General features: G+C 40.7%; 1 protein-coding gene across 2 annotated transcripts in view; it reads right to left on the reverse strand.

Annotated features, from left to right (window-relative positions):
- Window positions 1-16,833: 16,833 nt before the first annotated feature.
- cspg4 (chondroitin sulfate proteoglycan 4) overlaps window positions 16,834-23,201 on the reverse strand; it is a 114,239-nt gene continuing 107,871 nt past the window's right edge. For both annotated transcript variants that reach the window (XM_047350301.1, XM_047350304.1), the window contains 2 exons: window positions 21,951-22,134; window positions 16,834-21,532 (listed from right to left, as the gene is read on the reverse strand). In XM_047350301.1, coding sequence (XP_047206257.1) covers window positions 19,743-21,532; window positions 21,951-22,134 — 1,974 coding nt within the window. In that variant the 3' untranslated portion in view covers window positions 16,834-19,742. The remainder of the gene's footprint in view (window positions 21,533-21,950; window positions 22,135-23,201) is intronic.

Consider the following 23,201-nt stretch of genomic DNA (forward strand, 5'->3'; position numbering starts at 1 on the left):
AACCTGTATTTGAATGAAAATGTCAACCATTTTGAGTAATTGCGTGCTGGTGCGTGGTGTGTGCATGTGCATGTGAGTGGGCGAGCATTTGTGTAGAAATATGTGTGTTCGTGTTAACTGGGTGTGTGTGAATGCAAGTTTATCACCTGGAAGTGTACATTCGTAAGTGTGGTGAGGACAATAGAAGGCCTGCAGTCGGAACCTGGATGGACAGTGTAGCGTTTGTAAAAGCATCAATATCAGTACATCTCTGACAGTCTGGTAGGAGTATCTTAGAATGAGTAGGTCTTCATTTCTCCCATACCACCAACTAAAATATATTATCCAGTTCAAATTAAAGATCAAACAAATAAACTTAGAACTTCATCTAGTAACAACTAGCTTTTTTAAACTTGAACTTGAACTATTTCACTTCCTCTCAGTAAATGGCTTCATGCCATGAAGTGCTGTGCTCTCTTGCCTGGCCTGCTGCCACTCCTGGCTGTTGTGGGCAGGTTAGGGGATGGGTCCTTGGGTAGCTTTGGGCCTGATCTGGCTCCTGATGGGGCGGCTACCTGTGCACCGGGTGGGGAGTGCTTCTCTGGCATCCCTGGCCCGGTGTGTGTTGATATGACGCCCTGACCATAGTTTTGAAAGCAGTAGCATCATGTCTTCTGCTTATGTTAGTGCTGTGTGCTGCTTTTAGCTCCTGGAGGACACAACTGTACTGTATGTTTTGAAAAGTACTATTACATAAACACTTTAGCATTGTTTTTGCTGTTTTTGTCTTATTTCTGCAGCGCTAGATAATTGTTATCAAACTACAAAAATGACTGTATGTGTCAGGATGTGAGATTTTGGACTTTGTGGTTTGGTGTTTTGTTTTACTAGATGCTCTTGTTTGAAGTTTTGTATTCTTGTTCAGCTTTTTGTGTTCTGACAATTCTGGTTTCCTTTTGCCTCCGTGTCTGTTCTCTCATCATTAGTTTTCCTCTTTTAGTTGTTAATTACTCAGTTTTTGTTCCCTTTACATTCATGGTCCCTCTTAGCTCTGTTTCTTCTGTTTATCTTTATTCTCCAGTTCCTCCTTTAACAGGTTAACTTTAGTTACTGTTTACTTTTATTCTAGTCATCATTTCTCCTGCTTCATTCTCAGTTTGTTCTTTCAGTGTCTGCTTTTGTAGTCAGGGTTTCTTTATGGTCCCCTTTTTCTTAGGCCTTAGGTTCTGTTGTTTTTCCTGTTCCTTCCAGATTTCTCTGTTTCCTCTATCTTCTGGTTATTCTAGATTTCTTATGTTTTGGTTATTTTACCGTAGTCTCCTGTTCTGCTTGGGTTTGTGTTTCTCCTTATTAGTTCATCTGTTCCACCTGTCCCTTCGGCCTCCCTGTCTCAAAAAACACCTGTTCTGTGTTTTTTGATTATCTGTCCTTTGTTCTCATCTCACATTCGGCTGTATATGAATTGCTCTCTGCTCTTTGTTCCCTGCTGGTTCCTTGTTGTTGATCATTTTCACTCTGTTCTGCCCGCTTGCTAGACCAGGACTTTGTTCTGTGTTTGCTTCGTTCCTGCAAGGAGTACACATGTAAGTTTTGGATTAATCATGTTTGTACCTGCAGTACTTTAATTTTTGCTCTTTTGGAATCCATAAAATAAAGTTGAAGACTGTTTGTTTTTGAAAAGCCGCATCCAGAACCTTGTCTGCATATTGGTCCACACCAAAACCGCAATATGACAGTACGGGTTAAAGTTCAGCGCTCTTTGATCTGGGTGTGAAGTGGGTGAACAGCATTTAAAGAGACTGTACCAAAACAAGTTGCTCTCAGACGCACCTCAGAACAGGGGTAAAAGAAGAGCCTGTGGAGCTACAATAACAAGGAATTCAGACCACAGCTTTACAGTTCCACTTTATATAGAACACAAGTGAATGATTTAAGGTTGAAAAGGGAGGATTTTAAAGCATGATATGTCCCCTTTTAATGTAAGGAAATATATCATACAAGTTTTGGATAACAGCATCAGAGTTTCCCACGAATGGAGAATGCAAAGCTGCTGGGGGTTATCTGCCCACATCCTACAAATGTTCGATGTAAAGGGAAATGGATAAAAGGTTCTGCTCTGATTGTGCAGCAGGGGTCACCTGCCAAAATATTTTCTTTCCAGTTTGCAGCTTGGGATTTCTTCACTTCCAAACAGTCCCTCCTTTCACTGTGGAACCATGCATTCTTTTATGGTTTGAGACACAACCCTGAACCGATATTACTAGCAACTAGAGATCCCAGTGGATTGAGCAATGATAATATACACCCATTTTGTCAACATGCCTTCAAGCCACATTCCTGGTGTTTCATGAGTCAAGAGGTCTGTCAGGAGATGTCTTACTGTAAAATAAATTCTCACGAAAGGCAAACAAGTCATATCGAAACAAAAGCTTAAACGTTTGATCCTCTTTAAAGCAGCGTGTACTGTTAAAGATGATGCATAATTTAATCTTTAAGTATTATTCAGTGATAAATAGACCATAACTTTTGCCTTATGCAAAGATATTTTTGTGGTTATTTTCAATTGGTTTCTATCATCAACCTGAATTGTTTTGAGTCTCCTCCATGATGCAAAGTTATTTCACTGCAGATTGTTTTGTGTACTCTGGCAAGTACAACCATCCTACTCCCTTTATATTAATAAGATATAAATCTGTCCCCAATTTTAATTTCATGTCACTTTAGGCTTTATGTTTATGGTTGTTGTCCAGCTGGAAGCTAAAACCTCTGGAAATCTTAGTATTTTTGCAGTTTCTAACCGTCGTGATCCATGGGTCATGTGTTCCATTCTTTGTGCATTTGTTTGGATTCTTGCTTTAGTGTCAGTCTTTAGCTTTAGCTTAAATCCTGTACACACTGCAAGCACAGAGAAAGTTGTCTTTTACCTAAGCTGGAGTTAATCAGTATTGTGGAGGTCCACAGGTCTCTTCTTGATATCTTGGCTGATTTCTGTTGATTTTTCCATGAGGTCACCCAAGGAAGCAAAAACATCCACAGGTGAGCCTCTGTGTTTTCCATCAAATGTTATGAATCATCAGAAGCTTAGACAGCCTGAACCTCATTATCTGGGAGTCTCATTATCTGGGACTCGTACTCGTCGTCTTCTGCTTTATCCAGGACCGGGTCGCGGGGGCAGCAGACTCAGCAGAGACGCCCAGACGTCCCTCTCCCCAGACACCTCCTCCAGCTCCTCCGGGGGGAGCCCGAGGCGTTCCCAGGCCAGCCGAGAGACAGTCCCTCCAGCGTGTCCTGGGCCATCCCCTGGGCCTCCTCCCGGTGGGACATGCCTGAAACACCTCCAGAGGAAGGCGTCCAGGAGGCATCCGGTATAGATGCCCGAGCCACCTCAACTGGCTCCTCTCGATGTGGAGGAGCAGCGGCTCTACTCCGAGCCCCTCCCGGAATTGATGTCTGAATTTGACGAAAGTATTAAATCCACTTAAACATTCTCTCATTATTCTGGCATTTAGCGAATAACCCTAAGGCACCCACAACAGGAAGTTAAGTTATGATTTAAACACAGTTAATAAAAAAATTTGTCTTTTAAATATCTGTTTTCAACTGATAAAATACTTCTTATTTTTAGACAAATAGAAAAATAAAATGTATATAAAGGAGCAAAATAATGTTATAGATCACTGACAATAATAAAGACTGTCTTATGAAAATCGCTGCAAAAGTGCAGAATTTCTTGCCTTTTTTGGATGGATTCTTCCTTGGAAAGACGATTTAAACAATGCTGTAATTCTGTAATAGTCAATAAAGCAAGAGGGTCAATGTCTTTAAAATAAAATCAAAGTGCTCCTTCAGTCACATGGAGACCATCGTTTAAAAAGAAAATCCTTCTTAGACCATAAAGGGCTAACATGTAAAACAATGTGCTTGTTTCAACAGTGTTATGAGGCACTCTCTGAAGCAAGGTTGTTAATAAAAAGCAGCAGAGGCAGACAGTGCTAAATAGATTAACAGAAGGGCCCTAAAATAACTTCCCACTCAGGTCCACATACCACATCTCTGTGTGTACCCAACTTCCCGGTCCGTGTGGGTCAGGGCACCGACTCACCCTGCCCCCTTACCTTTCACCTCTGTCTTCATTGTCCAATATCAACTAAAAGAACTCACTCAATATTTGACCTTAACCGTAAGTCCACTTGAGAGGAATCGCAAGGACTAAAGTTGTGGCAAATTACTGAAATGAGGCCCTGCCAACCTCTTACCCAATCACTGTGTGGAAGACTGTTTTGCTGTTAGACAAAAAAGATTTTTTTTTTTTTTTTCATGCAAAAGGAGGCTTCTTAAAGCACCAAACGCAGAGGGAGAGCTCCACCCATCAGATATTTGAAGCAGTTACACAACCCAGATCTGAAAGCTTGACCCCACCCCCCACCTTCTGCATTCTGGGACGGATGATGAGGGTCCACCCTGTTGATTTCCTGATCTACTCTGTTAGCCTCTCTATTGATGATGAACAGGAATAAGACAAGGTGAATTCCTATAGAGGGATGGAAGGAGATTGGGATGCAAAGTTGAACCAGCACTGTGTTGTTCTTGGTTCTGTGCGGCATATAAAAACCAGCCGCAGGGTGTTATAGATACAAGCCCACACCCTCACAAGCAGAAAACAAAACAGAGATTTCCATGACAATAGTGTTCACACCATTGAAAGATAACAAAGCAGGGTGACCACAGTTTATTTCTCACACAGGGCTGGAGTCATCTGTTCCCATCAGACCATAAAGTAAAGAGGGAAGGGAAAGCAGAACTCGTGGGAGTTAGGCCGCAAATAGGGGCCCATGTTGAGCAGAGGAACTTAATGTATGAATACAATCACTTTTGGTATACTATAAATAACTCATAAAAAAACTGTAATTATCAATGGTGCCAGAATGTTTAGAAAGTATTATAATCTAGTTTTTATTTAGGCAGTGATGATAACATTTTTATCTTTGAAGAATTTGAGTGCACTTCAAAGTAATAGCTGCATAAAATATTCCATTCTAAGTCTCACAGGCCCATTAGAGGCTTCCTACAAGGGGCTACATCTAATTATATGGTATAAGCAGCCCACTGTGAAAGGAATGTTGAACTGACAGTAAAAAGAGGATGCACCAAAACTGTAGTATCAGGGGCTTTAGACTAAAGAGTTGTTACAGCCCTCATGTAGACTATTTAATCTTCACTTTCAATTCTGTTTTTAGTCTGTTTTTCTGTGATACAGTTGCTAGAAATTATTTAGCAGGATGTAAATATAGCACACTTAAGCAAAAAAAAAAAAAAAAGTATTCTTTCAGAATGAAAGACATGTAATATATTCAGTTAGTTCAGATTTTTCAGGACAACAAGTTTACTTCAGAATCAGAATCAGAATCAGCTTTATTGCCAAGTTCATACTTACAAACAAGGAATTTGCCTCCGGTACACTTTGCTCTTTTGTACTGTTTTTGCATTACAGAATATACAAATTTACAATTTACAATGTACAATATACACATATCTAATAAAAAAGGTGCATTTGCAACATCTGTATGCTGTTGTTCTGTACTCTATTGAATGTTCATCAGAGAAACAGCCTGGGGAAAGAAACTGTCTCTGTGGCGGCTGGTTTTAGTAAACAGTGCTCTGTAGCGGCGACCTGAAGGTAAAACTCTAAACAGTTTATGTCCAGGGTGTGTGGGGTCGGCAGAAATTTTAGTAGCTCTTTTCTTGACCCTAGACCTGTATAAGTCCTGGATAGAGGGAAGGTCAGCTCTGATTATTCTCTCTGCATTCCTGATTATTCGTTGCAGTCTGGACCTGTCCTGTTTTGTGTATGAGCCAAAACATCTGAGATGGATGAAGACAAGACAGACTGAATTAAGGCAGTGTAGAAGATGACCAACAGCTCCTGTGGAAGGTTGAACCTCTTGAGTTGCCTCAGGAAGTACAGTCTCTGCTGGGCCTTCTTTCGAACAGTGTCTATGTGTGAAGACCATCTCAGGTCCTCAGAGATGGTGGTTCCTAAGAACTTGAAGTGGTCCACGGCCGATACAGTGTTGTTGAGGATGGTGAGGGGGGTGTATGGGGGTGGTGTTCTCCGAAGGTCCACCACCATTTCCACAGTCTTGAGTGGGTTCAGGTCAAGGTAGTTCTGACCGCACCAGTGTACCAGCCGATCCACCTGCTGTCTGTATGCAGACTCATCACTGTCCTGGATCAGGACAGTGGTGTCGTCTGCAAACTTCAGGAGTTTCACGGACGAGTCCGATGAGATGCAGTCATTTGTGTACAGAGAGAAGAGGAGTGGGGATAGAACACACCCCTGGGGGGCACCAGTACTTATTGATCTGGATCGGGAGAAGATGCTCCCCAGTCTCACCTGCTGCTGTCGGTGTGTCAGGAAGCTGTTGATCCACTGACAGGTGGAGGCTGGGACATTGAGCTGTGTGAGCTTCTGGTGGAGGATGTCTGGTATGATGGTGTTGAAGGCCGAGCTGAAGTCTACAAACAGGATCCTGGCGTACTTCCCTGGGTGGTCGAGGTGTTGCAGGATGAAGTGTAGACCTAAGTTACAGGGGGTCCAGCAGGGGGCCTGTGAGGTCTTTCAGGTGCTTCAACACCAGCCGCTCAAAGGACTTCATGATCACAGACGTCAGGGCTACAGGCCTGTAGTCATTTAATCCTACGATGGTGGGTTTCTTGGGAACCGGGATGATGGTGGATTGTTTGAGGCAGGAGGGGACCTCACATTTCTCCAGTGACTTGTTGAAGATCCTTGTGAAGATCGGAGCGAGTTGATGTGCACAGGCTTTCAGGCATGATGGGGAGACGTTATCAGGTCCTCCAGCTTTCTTTGTTTTCATGCGCTGAAAGAGCCTGTTTACCTCTTCCTCGGAGATCTTTAGTGCAGGCAGAGGACTTACTTGTGGACTGGTATGATTTAGAGCTTCCTGTAAATAAATGAAGCATTATCCTTAAAGGTGATAGTTAAGGATTTTTCATGTGAGGTTATGTTAAAAAGTTTATAAGCTGTTAATGTCTTGAACCTGGCACAGACTGGGCTATTAAAAAAATCTCCCGGGACTTGAACACAGAGGTAGTGGAGATGATGAAATGTCTCATAACAAACTTTTGTCCTGTTGTGACTTATGCAAGTTTGAATTTTATCTGGAAGCATCTAATACTTAATTTTTCCCAATATCTTAAAAAGAAATTAAAAGTTTTCAGAGGAAACATTTATTTATTTTATTCCAGCAGTGATTTCACTGTCCTGTCCAGTTTCTTGCTAACCAGTGCAGCGAGCATGTGTGGAAACTGAAACATACAGTAAATATAAACATGGATTGGGTCTGGTGGTATTTCTGGTTTTCACTCAGCATTATTCTTTATCAATCACTCTGGATGGAAATGGCAAGGCATTTTTTAAAGATTTTCAAATAAAATGTTGGATGATCCACTATTAAATAAGAATGGAGTTATTTTAACATAGCAAAAGTCTACATCGTTCTTGGCCGGCTCCAACTAGCAGTTAGCTGGAAAATTAACCTCTGTCTAATCAAAGTGAAGACAGTAAGACTGTTATCTACTAAAGGTAAGATGTTGACTGCTCATAACTTCATAATAGATCCCAGCCCCAATATTACTGAGCTTTCAAAATGTTTTTGCTGCTTTAAGTAGTTTGCAAAAATGTTTAGAAACTCTGAATAACCCATGCAGGTCCAACTACCGGTACTTTGAATTTTACAATCAACATTTCAGTCAACCAACCCTGTTTTCTTGTATAAATAATGTGTCTTTTTTTTTCTGGAAGCACATATAGTACTTGTCTGTAATTAGTATGCAACCAATTTTCTTTCCATTGTTGGAAAACACATGAAATATAAGGCAAACAAGAGCTTGACCCACAAAACAAAATCAAGGTGAAAATGTGGTATGATATTACAAAGGCGATGATTACAATGTTAAATTCCCAAGATGTGAAACACAGAAGCTCAGCAGCTCAAGGCGGACATCACCTGAGTGAAGACAAACAGGAAGTTGTGAACCACACGGGCCTGATGGGAGATGTCATAGTTCATGATTTAACCTCAGATGAGTGAAGCACAACTCAGCAGGAAGGCGAGGCCTTTGACCTACTGTGCTGAAGTGGGGGAACTCAAAGATGAGAGGGTGGTGGTAGGGGGGTTATGTCTTGATAGGATTATCTCGTTAAATTCCTTTTAGTTTGTCTGTTGGGCTGAATAAGTATGTAAATAATGTAGCTGAATGACGTCCAAAGCAAACAGACATGTCACGTGTGCAGGAACTGACTCAGCAAGGAAAAAGCTAATGTCAACACAACCTGGCATATAGAGTGTAATAAGCAAACTAAGTCCCTATTTTCTAGAAAGTAATGCTGGCATCAATCTTTGGTTGTAAAGTAACTGTTGTTGTGTCTTTTGTCTGTGGATAAATGGAAACCAACCAGTTAATGTGTTTGGAATAGCAAATGTGTAGTAGAAACCTGATTTTTGTTGCTTTTTTATCACTTGATGAATTTTTTTTATGTGCTCACAGTTCATGAGCAACTCTATGGACTTTGATGTAATGTTTTTTTTAAGTCTCCAGCAGTCACGCTTGACCCGATGGTATCAGAAGAATGCATTCTGCATCCTTTGCTTGCTTGTTTTCACTCCTGTTGGCCTACTGGGAAAAAGGACAGTTCCTTTCAACATTTTATCTCCCAATAACCGGCCCCCAGTCTGATCAGGCTGAAAACAAACTAGCAGTAAAGAGCATATTTCAGTTAACAACAGGGATCTGAGAACACTGTGATTACAGAGAATAATCAAGTTCCAAAACCAATTTGCATCTGTAGGACGTGTCCATTCTGAACCAGAGGAAGAAATCACTTCCTTAGACATTTTGTTTCAGTTCAACTCTGGTTCATAGGCTTTACAGGCAGGATAAAGCAGAGGTTAACGTAACGCTTCAGGGAAAAACTGGAATGAGACTCTCTGCTGTGCCAGATTTACAGTATGTGTGGTGGAAGAGAAACCAAGCATGTGATGCAATGAGAAGTACTTGAACGAAAAGAGGAACTGAAGACCCCAGCTCGGTGGGACAGGATGATATGAAGATAACTTGATCTTCACAGAAAAAACTCCTCTGTTACATTTTGGAAAAATGTAACATTCTCTTTGTGCTTAGATGTATTACTTTCTAAATTCCCAGTCATAAACACAACAAGAATATTAGTTAAAAGTAGAATCTTGACTTTGAAAGTCATACACCTTCTAATATGGCTGCCATACATAGGAAGAGCAGCAGAGGTTCCTCGCTGTGTCTCAGGTGTTCATATTGCGATGCAGGCGGTTTAACCCCCGGGGCTGCCCCCAGGCTTGGTGGGAGTGCCACTCAGCCACCAGACAAGTTCTGCCTTCACCTCTGTGCACAAATACTGTACATACATAAGTATATACAGATACCAGAGAAAAACCAAGTCAAGTCTTAAGTCTTTGTGGGACAAGTTCAAGTAAAGTCAAAAGCCTTTATCCGGTGTCCCTATGAAATCATCTCTTTTACCCCAAGTCCAAGTCAATTCTTTCTTCCAAGTCTGAGTTAAGTCTCAGGTCATTGTAGAGCTAGATCAAGTACAATTTAGAGTCTTTCATCCCATGTCTCAGTAAAATCTCATCCAAGTCTCGTCTCTCTTTCAGAGGCCCTGTGAAGTCTCAAGTCATCCTTGCCAAGTCCAACTCAAGTCTCAAGTCTTTCTGTCATTACTTGCGTTTCCAAGTCAAGTCTCAAGTCTGAACATTTTTTGTTAAGTTAAAACAGTAAACATTTTCCTAGGTATGCTACAATAATACAACATGATGAGTGAGGCGCTGTGTGATGATTAAATGAGAGAGATTGTTGAATTTCAGAAAGAACATTACCGAAAGTGCTTTTATTTTGATTAGCAGCACTGGCTAAAAATCGAGTGGACTTTCTCACAGGAAAATATGCGCATCACCAGCCCAGGTTGCGGTCTGTAGATTTATATACCCTCTTGTTTTGAATCCAATTTCATGAGATAGAGATTGTTAATAAGACTTGAGTTTCAGTCTAAGTCAAATCTGAAGATTTTGTGACTTACGTACAACTTGAATCCAAGTATAAAGCTCCCCTCGTTTTTGTCAGATACACACATATGCAACACATATGAATGACGACACAATCACACAAGAAAACTTGCATAATTTAGGAAATTACAGAGGCTGCTTGAATGCCCATGGTTAGGGTAAACAGATTTACTTCATTGTTTCTCATTCAGAATTCCTTTTTTTTGAATATATATTTTCTTCTTTCTTGCTATTGTTTTGGGTTTTAATTTACTTGGGCTCCTCACCTCTTTCTCAAGTCTTAAAGCCATTTTGTGCCTAAATGTCATTTCATCCATTCCTTCCTCCATCTCAGATGTGCAAACAAACCATTTTGTACCTAAGGTACAAAGTGGCTAAAACCAATCAAAACTCCCTCAAGGTGAAACAGGTGCTTTAAAATCATTCTATGGTGTTACCAGCGACACTATAATAACATCCAGAAGATTCATTTTACAGGGAAATAATTCCATATTTGACCCAGATTTTGTGCATTTTTGATTTTTCCTCTTTTGAGGGAAGTTAAATTCTCTCCTCAGCTAATGTGAAATGACTGCAGCATTAAACTTAACTTGACACAGACATGCAGCTCCCTGAAAACAAAGATAACACTTCTGCACACAGCAGAAGCCTGTTTCTGCTGAGAGCTCTGATAAAGATTGTAACTCTACCCTGCATGTGGCAAACTCAAGGCCCGCTGGCCAAAACCAGCCCAACAGATGTTTATGTGATTCTCTAGAAGTAGAACCTTATATATGATAACCTTTTCTCTCTCAACAGGGGGAAGTAGAAAAACAGCAGAAGTCTCTGTGCTGGTTCAAAGCAACAGGTCCCATTTCTCAAAAGTCATAAAATGAAGGATAATTTGAAATGTCACAACATATTTTGTGCAACCGTGTGAAATCTGCAATTAGTTTAATCAAAAGGTTTCATTAAAAGCAGGACTGGGCAGCGTTCCAGTCCACAGTGCTCCATGGAAGCAAATAATGATTGATTTCACTAACATGGGAGTAGAACACAAAACTGAAGGAAAAGGTTCCTTCTAAAAAGGGAAAGACCAGGAAATCACACCATGGGAGTGCCTGAAATTATGAGATCTGACGATGGTACTCATTTTCTCCAATAAAGATCCAGGGGAAGCTGAAAGATAAATGGGAGTAAAACATTAATTGGTGCAGGTTTTCAAAGCAGCATCTCATGGGTTAGTATGGAGAGCTAACAGAACTATGTATACAAAAAGAAAACTTGGCTAAAGTCTGCAGACACAAAATTAACCTGGATTGAAGCTCTAACTAGATTTATTTAATCTGAGATCCTCTCCAAATGGAACAGTATATGTCAGTCTACATGAGATACTAACAACTTCACCTACCGCACAAATAACATCACACTGTGTGGAAGGTTTGCTGACTAATCATAGGCTGGATCTATGAAACATTATATGCACAGACCAAATGACCCAAGACCAAAAGACCAAGGTTCTGACTGATTTATGAGCCTCACTGACCTGACAATGATAACCTGACACTTCTCCAGACTGGATGAACCAGACAAACAATACCTTCAAGGTGGACCCCACTAAGACCACCTTATTGATTCTTGGTGGAATAAAAAGAATTGAAGCATTCAAAACAGACCTAGTGGAAACAAAAATAATTATGAGTAAATTATGTGTATTATAAGTATGTAAAACGAAAATTATATTCAAATTTTTGCAAATAAAAATTGCTCTGACAGAGAAGTAAGTAAATAAGTAAGTAAAAATGTATTTGTATAGCAAATTTCAGCGGCAGGGCAATTCAAAGTGCTTTAGATTATAAAAACATAAAATCATTAAAAACATCAATCGAGTACACAGCAAATCAGTCATCACACAAAATCATAAAAACCATCAAGCGGATATTCATGACAGTCATGGGGAAAAGTTGTCAGTGTGTGAACTGATTCTAATGTTTTGAAGGACACCACGGCAAAACAGGAGAGACAGCTGAAGGCTGTGTAAACAGGATGTTGAAATAATTTCTTGTCAAAATAGAATAACTTTGGATATGATCCTAGCAAAAGAAGAACGGTTGTGTGGTGTTTTTGGAGAGGTTTGTTTTATTCCCAACAATTACAGCACCTGATGGATCTCTAAAGAAGGCCCTAAAAGGATTGTAATCACTATCCATTGAATTAAAATCGCACTCAGGAATCGATGAACAATTCACAAACATGTTTGAGACGTGGTTTGGAAAATGGGGAAACCTACTGGTGAGTATATTCACGTCATTGACTGTTGTGATCGCAGGTTGTGTATGCTGTTGTGCAACGTGTATTCAAGATCTCATCCTCAGGTGGATTGATCGTGCAATTGGTTCCAGTGATACCAGAGGTTTGAGATTACCAGAATATCAAATGGATGCGGTGCCAGAGCACACACTGATGTTGTCCACAAGTGATGATGTGGATCCCATGGAACCAAACCAAAGTGTTGGAGAAATTATGATACTGTGCTGTGAGGAGGAGGTCAAAACCCATTGTTCAGAGCCAGCCTGAAAATGGGATCAAAATTAAATCACAGCCATAAACCGAGGATGCAACACCAGGAGGATGACCAACCCTTTCCTGCGGCCTGGAGGGGGACCGGACCAGACGACTGCAATAGATAATTGAACAGGGTTTATGATTCAAGGTCTACAATGTACTGATACACATTGTGCTGCTCATTTCCGCTGTGCTTCTAGCTTTTTATTATTTTAGTTGTTTTTAATTTTTCAACAGGGTGTTACTATCTATTTGCGATGTATTAATCATTTCAATTTCAGACACACATCAGCATAGGTCTGTTCTATGGGAAAAAGAGGGGGTGCACACACTGAGGGCTGCAGGCAGTTACCAGAGAGATGGCACTCCGTTTGGGGGGGCCGGAGTTACGCGGCGACCGGAAGGAACTGCCTGCCATATTCTAGCTTAGGTCCATATGTACCAGACACATTGATTGATATGAGGTGGGTTTTTTCCCATCTCAACAGGGGGATTGTTATGGATGTATGATTCTGTGGCCTTTTCTAATAATCTCTTTGCTGCCCTAATTAAATATCTCTGCCCTTGTTGCTTATCTGCCGCACCGCTCACTGCTACAGCTTACACAACCTAACTGTTGATTTCACATAAGATGCAACACATAGTCAAAGATAAACTGATACAAGAGGATGACCCCCTCTAGGAGGGTTAAGAACAGGCGTAGATAAAAGCAGGACTCATGCTCCATTCTTGGCTCCTCTCAGTTCATCCCTAAGATGGGCCAAGGGGGGCCTGGTACCGAAGGTGAATGTCACTCTGTATCTGTTCAATTGTATACTCTGTACACTGATCATTTAGGCATTATATCTTGATTTTATACTTAACCATTTCTCATTATTTCACAAGGTAAATACTTTGCTGGTTTTACTGGTTGGGTCTTGGAACTGGAGAGAAACGGACCCGGTGGTGCACAGGGAGGAAAGAGAGTAAAAACTCCCATTTTACAACATAATTCTTGTATAGTTTGTATTTAGAACCACAACAACTAGCCAGCTTCACTCCTGTAGAACGGGCTCATCTCTGGTTTTCAGTCCACCCAGCAGCTTGGGCTGCTGAGACCAAATTCAATTTCAAAGAAGGGAAAGCTGTTTTATTTTTCAAAATGAGCTTGTTGAAAATTAAAATAAAACTTCAGGGTGGTTCAAGCCACCAGCTAATCAGTCATACACCATGTCTTTAGCTGACTTTAACAGTTTAAAACAACTTAAACAGAAGATGTTTAAATCACTAAGACATAAACCCTATGTGAGAACAATTTCACAACAGACTGTTGTCACTATGAGGCGTCACCTTGCTTGAGCTGCTGTTTGTTGGCCGTATCAATCTGCCAGGTCAGCTGTGATTCGTCAGACTGCTCAAGCTTTGCCAAGAACAGAGTGAACTTCTGGGATTTTTGCTTCATAGCGTCAGTTGTGGAGCAGCATCCAAAATGGCATGTTATGATTTCCAACACTTGTTTTAAAATAATTCCCTGCCACGATCAGCTGATCTGGCAAATCAGCCTATGAGTAGGGTTAATGTAATTGGCTGGCTCAATCAAGGTAACTACACATTCAAACACAGATGTTATTCAGCTGAACAAAAACAGCACCAAATGTATCAAACTGTATCAAAGGCCTGCTGTGAAATAATAAACTGTTCACATACGTAGGATAATATGTAGTTTTAAAGTGTTAAAGTCAGCTAAAGTGAACATGTTTGTTTGACTACCTGTCAGTTTTTTTTTAAATTTTTTTTTTTTAATTTTCATCAAGATTCTAGTGAAATCTTTCTACCACTGGTAAAGGAGCTATTGTTGATGGTGACTTAAAAAACACACACTTAAAAAAACTCCAGACTAAGTTATAAGAAAAATGTGTCACCGGCCGCTGTTTGCTTTATTTATTAATATTTAAGTGTCAAAGTAGTTTGTTAGATCTCAAGTATGACTGCTAACTTTAGTTTTTCCGGATCCATCTGTTTACATGCTTATTTGACAAGACAGTCCTCCTTCTTCTGAGCAAAAGTGAAACTGAACCCGCAGATGCCTTTCTTCATGCGTCTGGAATGCTCCAGTTTCTGTTTATGCGCTGTAGTTATGGGATGTGGGTCCAGCAAGTGTTCTTTTCTGACACACTAGAATGCAGCACATTTCAAAACACAAGGAGACTTGTTGCACACAAGCAGAGCACTGCTCAGAGATTGCGACCTAAGCAGACACATGTGGAGGAACAGCTGTGCCAAGCAGTTTATGAAACCAGCAGGACCAGTTCTTAAAGCGGGCCAAAGGCAAGTAAGAGACAGAGGGAGAAAAAAGAACGAAAAGGAAAAAAAGAGTTGACAGACATGCCTAAAGCAAAGGCTATTCACTGGAAAGAATGATGGCTTGAGATGAGGTTTAAATGATGACAAATTAAAAGTGCTCAGCTTTTTTCCAAGAGCTATTTGCACTGTATTGCCACCTGCTGGTCATAAAGATTACTGACTTAGACCACAATAATTTATTAGTATGGTGTAGGGGCTCCTTTTGCGGCCAATACAGCGTCAATTCGTCTTGGGAATGACGTATACAAGTCCTGCAAAGTGGTCAGAGGGATTTTAAGCCATTCTTCTTGCAGGATAGTGGCCAGGTCACTACGTGATACTGGTGGAGGAAAACGTTTCCTGACTCGCTCCTCCAAATCACCCCAAAGTGGCTCAATAATATTTAGATCTGGTGACTGTGCAGGCCATGGGAGATGTTCAACTTCACTTTCATGTTCATCAAACCAATCTTTCACCAGTCTTGCTGTGTGTATTGGTGCATTGTCATCCTGATACACAGCACCGCCTTCGGGATACAATGTTTGAACCATTGGATGCACATAGTCCTCAAGAATGGTTCGGTAGTCCTTGGCAGTGACGCGCCCATCTAGCACAAGTATTGGGCCAAGGGAATGCCATGATATGGCAGCCCAAACTATCACTGATCCACCCCCATGCTTCACTCTGGGCATGCAACAGTCTGGGTTTTACGCTTCTTTGGGGCTTCTCCACACCGTAACTCTCCCGGATGTGGGGAAAACAGTAAAGGTGGACTCAGCAGAGAACAATACATGTTTCACATTTTCCGCAGCCCAAGATTTGCGCTCCTTGCACCACTGAAACCGACGTTTGGCATTGGCATGAGTGACCAAAGGTTTGGCTATAGCAGCCCGGCCGTGTATATTGACCCTGTGGAGCTCCTGACGGACAGTTCTGGTGGAAACAGGAGAGTTGAGGTGCACATTTAATTCTGCCGTGATTTGGGCGGCCGTGGTTTTATGTTTTTTGGATACAATCTGGGTTAGCACCCAAACATCCCTTTCAGACAGCTTCCTCTTGCATCCACAGTTAATCCTGTTGGATGTGGTTCGTCCTTCTTGGTGGTATGCTGACATTACCCTGGATACCGTGGCTCTTGATACATCACAAAGACTTGCTGTCTTGGTCACAGATGCGCCAGCAAGACGTGCACCAACAATTTGTCCTCTTTTGAACTCTGGTATGTCACCCATAATGTTGTGTACATTTCAATATATTGAGCAAAACTGTGCTCTTACCCTGCTAATTGAACCTTCACACTCTGCTCTTACTGGTGCAATGTGCAATCAATGAAGACTGGCTACCAGGCTGGTCCAATTTAGCCATGAAACCTCCCACACTAAAATGACAGGTGTTTCAGTTTCGTTGTCCAACCCCTGTATATATGGTCAAACGTTTTTCACGCAGTTTCTCATTTAATGGTTTTCTGTGAATGAACACATATGGAATTATGTGGCAAACAAAAAAAAACAAAAAACTGTAAACAAACCTCAAATATGTTTTATATTTTATATTCTTTAAAATAGCCACCATTTGTTGTGATAACTTCCTAGAGGTGCACCTCCACACTTTTTGTTTTATACACAATATGTGTTCATTCATAATTGTGATGCCTTGTGAGAATGTACAATATAAATAGTCATAAAAATAAAAAGGATTAATTAAGTTAGAAAGTGTATCTTAAAAAACTTTTGATTGGTAGCATACACTTGTGAAAATACATTTTTTGGACTCTTTCCAGGACCAGAATTTTTGGTGGAAAAAAAAGCACAGCTGATGCTTGTCAGTGTAGCAAACTAAAACCACAAAGAAAATAACGAGCACAAGGTTTGTTGTGTCAGCATTTTATTTTCATTAGTGCCTGAAACAGACTCAGAGACATATGGTAGTCCTAACATTGCATTTGGTCCAGGAACATTTAAAAAAAAAATATCAGCGGAAAATAGAAGAACAAAGCACATATAAAAATGAACTGATGAACAGGGAGTGACCGACATAATAAATAACGACAAATGCGAGGACATAGTGATAAAATGCTGCAGTAAATTTAACAACATGAGTGAAACATACAAATTATGCACAAACCCATACATATATCAAAGCTGAACAGTCACTTTTAATGTAATTACTTGTTCTTTTAAAGTTTATATTCCTATATGGGACCCTAGAAACCCAAAAACTTTTTCGAAAACACAATATTTACACATAAACCACAGAGGTTGGAAATGTGATATTCTGAGGAAGGAAGTTGTGTTTTAGGTAAGTATATCACTGAAATACAACATATCTCCCTATAATTGCTGCTAAAGAGGAAAAAAAGACTATTAAACAACCAAAACTGGGTGACAAAAGAAATACTGCAAAATCACTATTTGGCTTGTGAAAAACAAGGCAACTCTGGAAAACGTAAGGAAATAATGTATAGCAAATAATTTCTCTCTAGTCTGTTTTTATAGATGAATCAACAACATTTTCTGAAATCATAACCGTACAATTTTATCTTGACCTTCAGTAGTACCACAGTCAACAGGCCAGATTACTGAAACCTTAGCAGGAAATGATTGTGATTTACAGTAGCACATTGTTTAAGCTTTAACATGCAAAACAAGTAAAAAAGGGATGATTTCTTCCAAACTGTATATTCAACTAGGCTAAAATAAGGAATATTTATGATAAGAATAATTGATCACTTTGAGTCATTTAAAATGAACAAAACCCGACAAGCTGAATATTTTAATAGTCATTTTCAGTTGAAGTTATGTTTTGAGTCTTGGAAAATGGCAACCTTTAAGTTTGAGATGACCTAACTTTATTCTGGCAGCCAGAAAGGAGGTGATTCAGAGTAATATTACAGGACCAGAGCAATGTCTCTGTTCTGCCATGGGTGGTTACGCAGTCAGTGCTCCGCCAGTGCAGTAAATATTTACAAGCTCTTTGGAAGCACATAGACACAATAAAATTTGATAGATGTTGACCTGACCAAGAGCTAAAGTGGATTAAATCTGTGCAATTTGGCTTCAAGTGCTTTGTTTCAACTCCTTTCTACTTTTAAACATATGCTTCTCACTTATGGTTACAATTGGAAGAGCATTAGCTTAGTTTTGCTCAACTGACTTAGGCACTAAACTGAGTTAGGTACTAGAAAGTGTTAGCTTAGCTTTAGCATGAAAGCATTTCATGGGAAAAGCCCTTAGCTTCATTGATAAAAGTTGTAATGTGATAGAATGGTGTTTACATATAGCTGTGAAAGTGGTATTCATTTTACTGCTTTGTTAGACAGCAAGCGAATATTATCTAAGTGTTTATCTTTAAGCTGAATACCTGAGATAGGACGTAGAAACATAATTGAGTTTAGCTTTTAAAAAATAAAGCAAAACTAATAAAAGGCACCTTATACTCAGCAGCTACTTTATTAGAGTCGGACTGTCTTTTGCCTTTAGATCTGCTTTAATTGTTTTCGATGTAGATTAAATTCAAAAGGTTAAACATACCTCAGAGATTTTGACATGACAGCATCACACAGTTGATGGAGGTTTGTTGGCTGCAGATCCATGATCCAAGCCTCTAATGTTCCACCACGTCACTAAGGTGTTTTACTGGATTGAGACCTTGTGATTGTGGAGGCCATTGGAGTACACTGGAGTACTCATTGTCATGTTCAAACGTGCTTGAAAAGATTTCAGCTTTTTGACACCGTGAACTATCCTGCTAGTTATCACAAGACACGTACATTGCTAATTATAAAGTGATGACATTTATTGGTCGGGAGCAATACTTTGGTAGGAGGGGCATTTAAATGGTGGCCAACTGGCACCAAGAAGCCCAAAGTGTACAAGGGAAATATTCCCCACACATCACACTACCACCATCTGCCTGAACCAAATAAGGCAGCTTAAATACATGTTTCCATGTGGTTCAACCAAATTACAACCCATCATCTTCATGCCATAGGTGAAACAAAAACTAATCAGACCAGGAAACATCACTTCAATCTCTTGTTGTCCAATTTTGTTAAGCGTGCTCTTAGCTGAAAGGAGGGGCACCGAGTGTGATATTCTACTGGTGTATCACCTGCTTCACGGTTTTGAGATGATACCTCATTTATAGCAAGCTACTGTTGGTTATTTGAGCCACAGTTTATTTTCTATGATAACAAACCTGCCAATTCTCCCTTGACCTCCGACATGAAAAAGTCATTTTCATGCACACAAAAGCCTCTCACTGGATATTTTCTCTTTTTCAGACCATTCTCTGTAAACAAGAGATGGTTATGATTTTCTGTGCTTAAAGAAGTTGCAGGTGAGGGTATATTTCCCTTTTTATTCATGTTTGTGTTGATCAAATATCTGGATAAAACTGAAATCAGTAAAAAAAACAACTAGGAAATAAATACCTATTAGCATAAGGAATGTTTGCCTAAAAGGTATTAAATACAATAGTCAAGCACATCAAAAATAGTTTTTGCAAACACTTTGCGTGTTCATGTTTTCATTTGTGCTCTTTGACATTGAGGAATGTTGAAATGGAAATAAATAGACAAGGCATGAGCCCTTCCAATGTAGGAGGTGCCAATATGTGTTCAGTGTTTTCTTGCCTGAGAATTTGTCCACAGCTGTTCTGAGATAAGTCAATGGAAAATTGACACAAAGGTGTGTTTGATTTAAATTGTAGAAGAAAAATCTTTTTTAAACTGACATGAATGAAGTCCACCTCTTTCTTTGTCCAAATCAAATTGTTTTAAACCCAGTACTGGTTCTTTTTCAAGGTCGGGTTCGTTGTCCGACAGTGCTGCAACAACTCTGGATCTGCACCTTTGGAGTCCACGTTGGACATAGGTATGTTATTGGCCGGGTCAGTTTTGCGAAAGGTTTCTGCTGTGGCCACCTCTCCGTTTTTGGGCTTGGAGGCTGCTGTCTGGACGTTGTGTTTGCCCGTCTTGTTTTTACGGATTAGATAGTAGGCCAAGACACCTGCCAGAAGCAAAAGAAGGAGAACAACTAGGATGGGGATGAAGACAGACCAAAAGTTGCCACGGCGGGAAATGTGTGGTTTCCCATTTGTACTAGAGCCAGGGGATGCAGTGGTGAAATCTCCTTGGGCTCTATGGACTTGTGCATTATCAGGAATCCTCAGCAGAGTGGCTGGGTAAACTGCAGAGGGATTGTAAGAGCTCGTCTGGAAAGAAAACACACATTCTGCTGGAGGGACTCCATGGGCTTTGAGCAGGAACCGAGCTTCATCCTGACCAGCCCCAGGTTTTGATCCAGAGGCATTATTTAGTATTTCTATTGCTATGCGACCTTCATCCAGATCCTTTTGGGTGAATGTCTGCATGGGCTGACCAGCATCAGGACCCCTAGACTTCACAACCCGAGCTCCTCTTGGCTGCTGGATGACTGTGAATGTGGGTGAGGCTCTGGTCTTATTGGCCAGTGGAGTTGCATCCAGAAGCTTTCTGTCCAGTTGGACAAGTGAACCCTGAGGTAACATAGGATGCTGAGCGATTTTGGCCAGAGGCTGGACGGTGATGTTAAGGACAGAGGAAACATTGGCAGCCCGGCTGCGGGCTGTAAAAGACACACTGTCTCTGGGTGAAGTGGACTTGACAAAGCGAACACTGACCCGGCCTTCTTTGATCTGTTTCTGGGTGAAGGCAGATGTGGGCTGCCTGTCTACCATGACAGCTGCATATTTTGGGGTACTGGTGATTTTGTAAAGTATGTCCTCCTCTACAGGGCCTCCTGTATAGGCCATCAACATCTCCTCAGTCACAAGAGTGTGATCGTCTCCCTGCAGTACCTTGATCTCAGGGACCTGATCAAGAAGCAGGGTGTGAGCCAAGACACCAATGTGCAGTGTGTATGGCTCTGTTTCATGCTCACCATCTGATACAGTGAATTCCACAAATCCGTTTGCAAGGGTGCCATCGCTTTGGAAGGTCACCTCTACACGATTGATCATTTCTTGAGTGAACTCAGAGATGCTTTCTGATGTAATATAGTTGAAGATATAACCATTACGGGGTGCTGTGATGACCTTGAAGAGCACTTCATCTGGTGCACTGTCTTCGTCTTGGGTATTGAGATGCTTCTGGGTTAGGAAGGTCCTAGAGCCTTGGAGAACCTCCAGAAGCATATCTGTAGTGACTAATTCGGGGGGGTCAGAACCACGTCTTTTGATTGAAATATGAAAGATCTCCTCCAGGATTACAGACTCAGCAGGGGAGGCCAAATCCCGACCCTCTGACTTCAGACGGGCCCTGAAAGCAAAGCTGTCATAGGCAGCTACCGAGTCATCATGGAGATACTCCAGCCTCCCCTGAGACACTTCTTCTTGCGTGAAGATTGGAGTGTTACGGGGTAGGTCCTCACCCCCCAAGGTGACACGACCATGAATTGGGAAACGCTTTATTTCAAACACAACAGCCACGTCACTATGCTTTTCTTGAGGTAGACTTGCCAGAAGGTTGGAGGCATCAAGAATTGAACTGTCAATTGATTTCCTCTGGCCCTGGACAATTTCAAGCCCTGAGAAGAAAAAAACAGTAAAAACAGTAATCTCCAAAGTCCTCAAACTTCAAATTTAAAAGATACTAAACATTGGGGTTAGACTGTCTCCTGTGCAGCACTTTACAGTCTAATTGGATTATAACACAATTAGGTAGTCTTGAAGCAGTACAAACCAAAAGGTTCCCTTACAGACAGGTTGTGTTAAAAATATAGATGGTATCTGACAATAAATCTTGGTTTCAAACATAATCGATCAACTTTAATTTCAATCATGTTTAAACTACACTATATAATGTTTTTTTAGGGGTTACGGAAATACCTATTCAGAAGATTTTAAAATACCATGTAGCTATGAGAACATTTTTCATTCTCAAAACAAATGTGTACCATTTGTTTAAATATGTAAAGACTTTTTTCACCTCATTGATCCATTTACCTTTGTTCCTCCACATCTGGGAGGAAATGTTGCTGTGAGCAGCGTAGTAGGAGACAGTGATGGGCAGGACATAACGGACATTTGGAGACTGCTGGGCTGACATGGTGAACTCCATGGAGTCCCTCACCACCCAGAAAGGCTCGGTGGGCAGCTGGTGCTCATAGTAGACCACTCCAGAATCCAACTGGGCATCACAAAAAAAACAACAAAAAACAAAACAAAACAGATTAACTAATGATGAGCTATATCTAACATTTAATACCTTTATTTTTACCCTTTTTTTGTGTTGCTGCTTAAACCAACAGCAGGTTGTGGTAAAAACCTCAACCTGCATAATCAGAATGAAATTTTATTTTAATTAAGTTGTTGTTCCAGTTGCATTTTTGGAAGGTTTAGGGCAAAACACATTCCTAGAATCAAATTCAGCGCTCACTCACTTCAACAGTTTAATTGTGAAAATTGTTTTTATTTCCCCCTTTTCCTCCTCTGTGTGGAAATGTATAGTAGTAGAAGTTTTAGTAGCACCACTTTAGCAACTCTGAACTGGGAGCCTGAGCGTGATGGCCTCAGTTTTCTCTTTGAGGTCACCATGGCCTGAATTTAGCTCCTCTGCCCTCTTTTACACTCAGACACACACATACAGGTCCTTCTCAAAATATTAGCATATTGTGATAAAGTTCATTATTTTCCATAATGTCATGATGAAAATTTAACATTCATATATTTTAGATTCATTGCACACTAACTGAAATATTTCAGGTCTTTTATTGTCTTAATACAGATGATTTTGGCATACAGCTCATGAAAACCCAAAATTCCTATCTCACAAAATTAGCATATCATTAAAAGGGTCTCTAAACGAGCTATGAACCTAATCATCTGAATTAACGAGTTAACTCTAAACACCTGCAAAAGATTCCTGAGGCCTTTAAAACTCCCAGCCTGGTTCATCACTCAAAACCCCAATCATGGGTAAGACTGCCGACCTGACTGCTGTCCAGAAGGCCACTATTGACACCCTCAAGCAAGAGGGTAAGACACAGAAAGACATTTCTGAACGAAAAGGCTGTTCCCAGAGTGCTGTATCAAGGCACCTCAGTGGGAAGTCTGTGGGAAGGAAAAAGTGTGGCAGAAAACGCTACACAACGGGAAGAGGTGACCGGACCCTGAGGAAGATTGTGGAGAAGGGCCGATTCCAGACCTTGGGGGACCTGCGGAAGCAGTGGACTGAGTCTGGAGTAGAAACATCCA

The sequence above is a fragment of the Girardinichthys multiradiatus genome, chromosome 2 (assembly GCF_021462225.1).
Source record: "Girardinichthys multiradiatus isolate DD_20200921_A chromosome 2, DD_fGirMul_XY1, whole genome shotgun sequence".
In the NCBI taxonomy this organism is placed as follows: Eukaryota; Metazoa; Chordata; class Actinopteri; order Cyprinodontiformes; family Goodeidae; genus Girardinichthys; species Girardinichthys multiradiatus.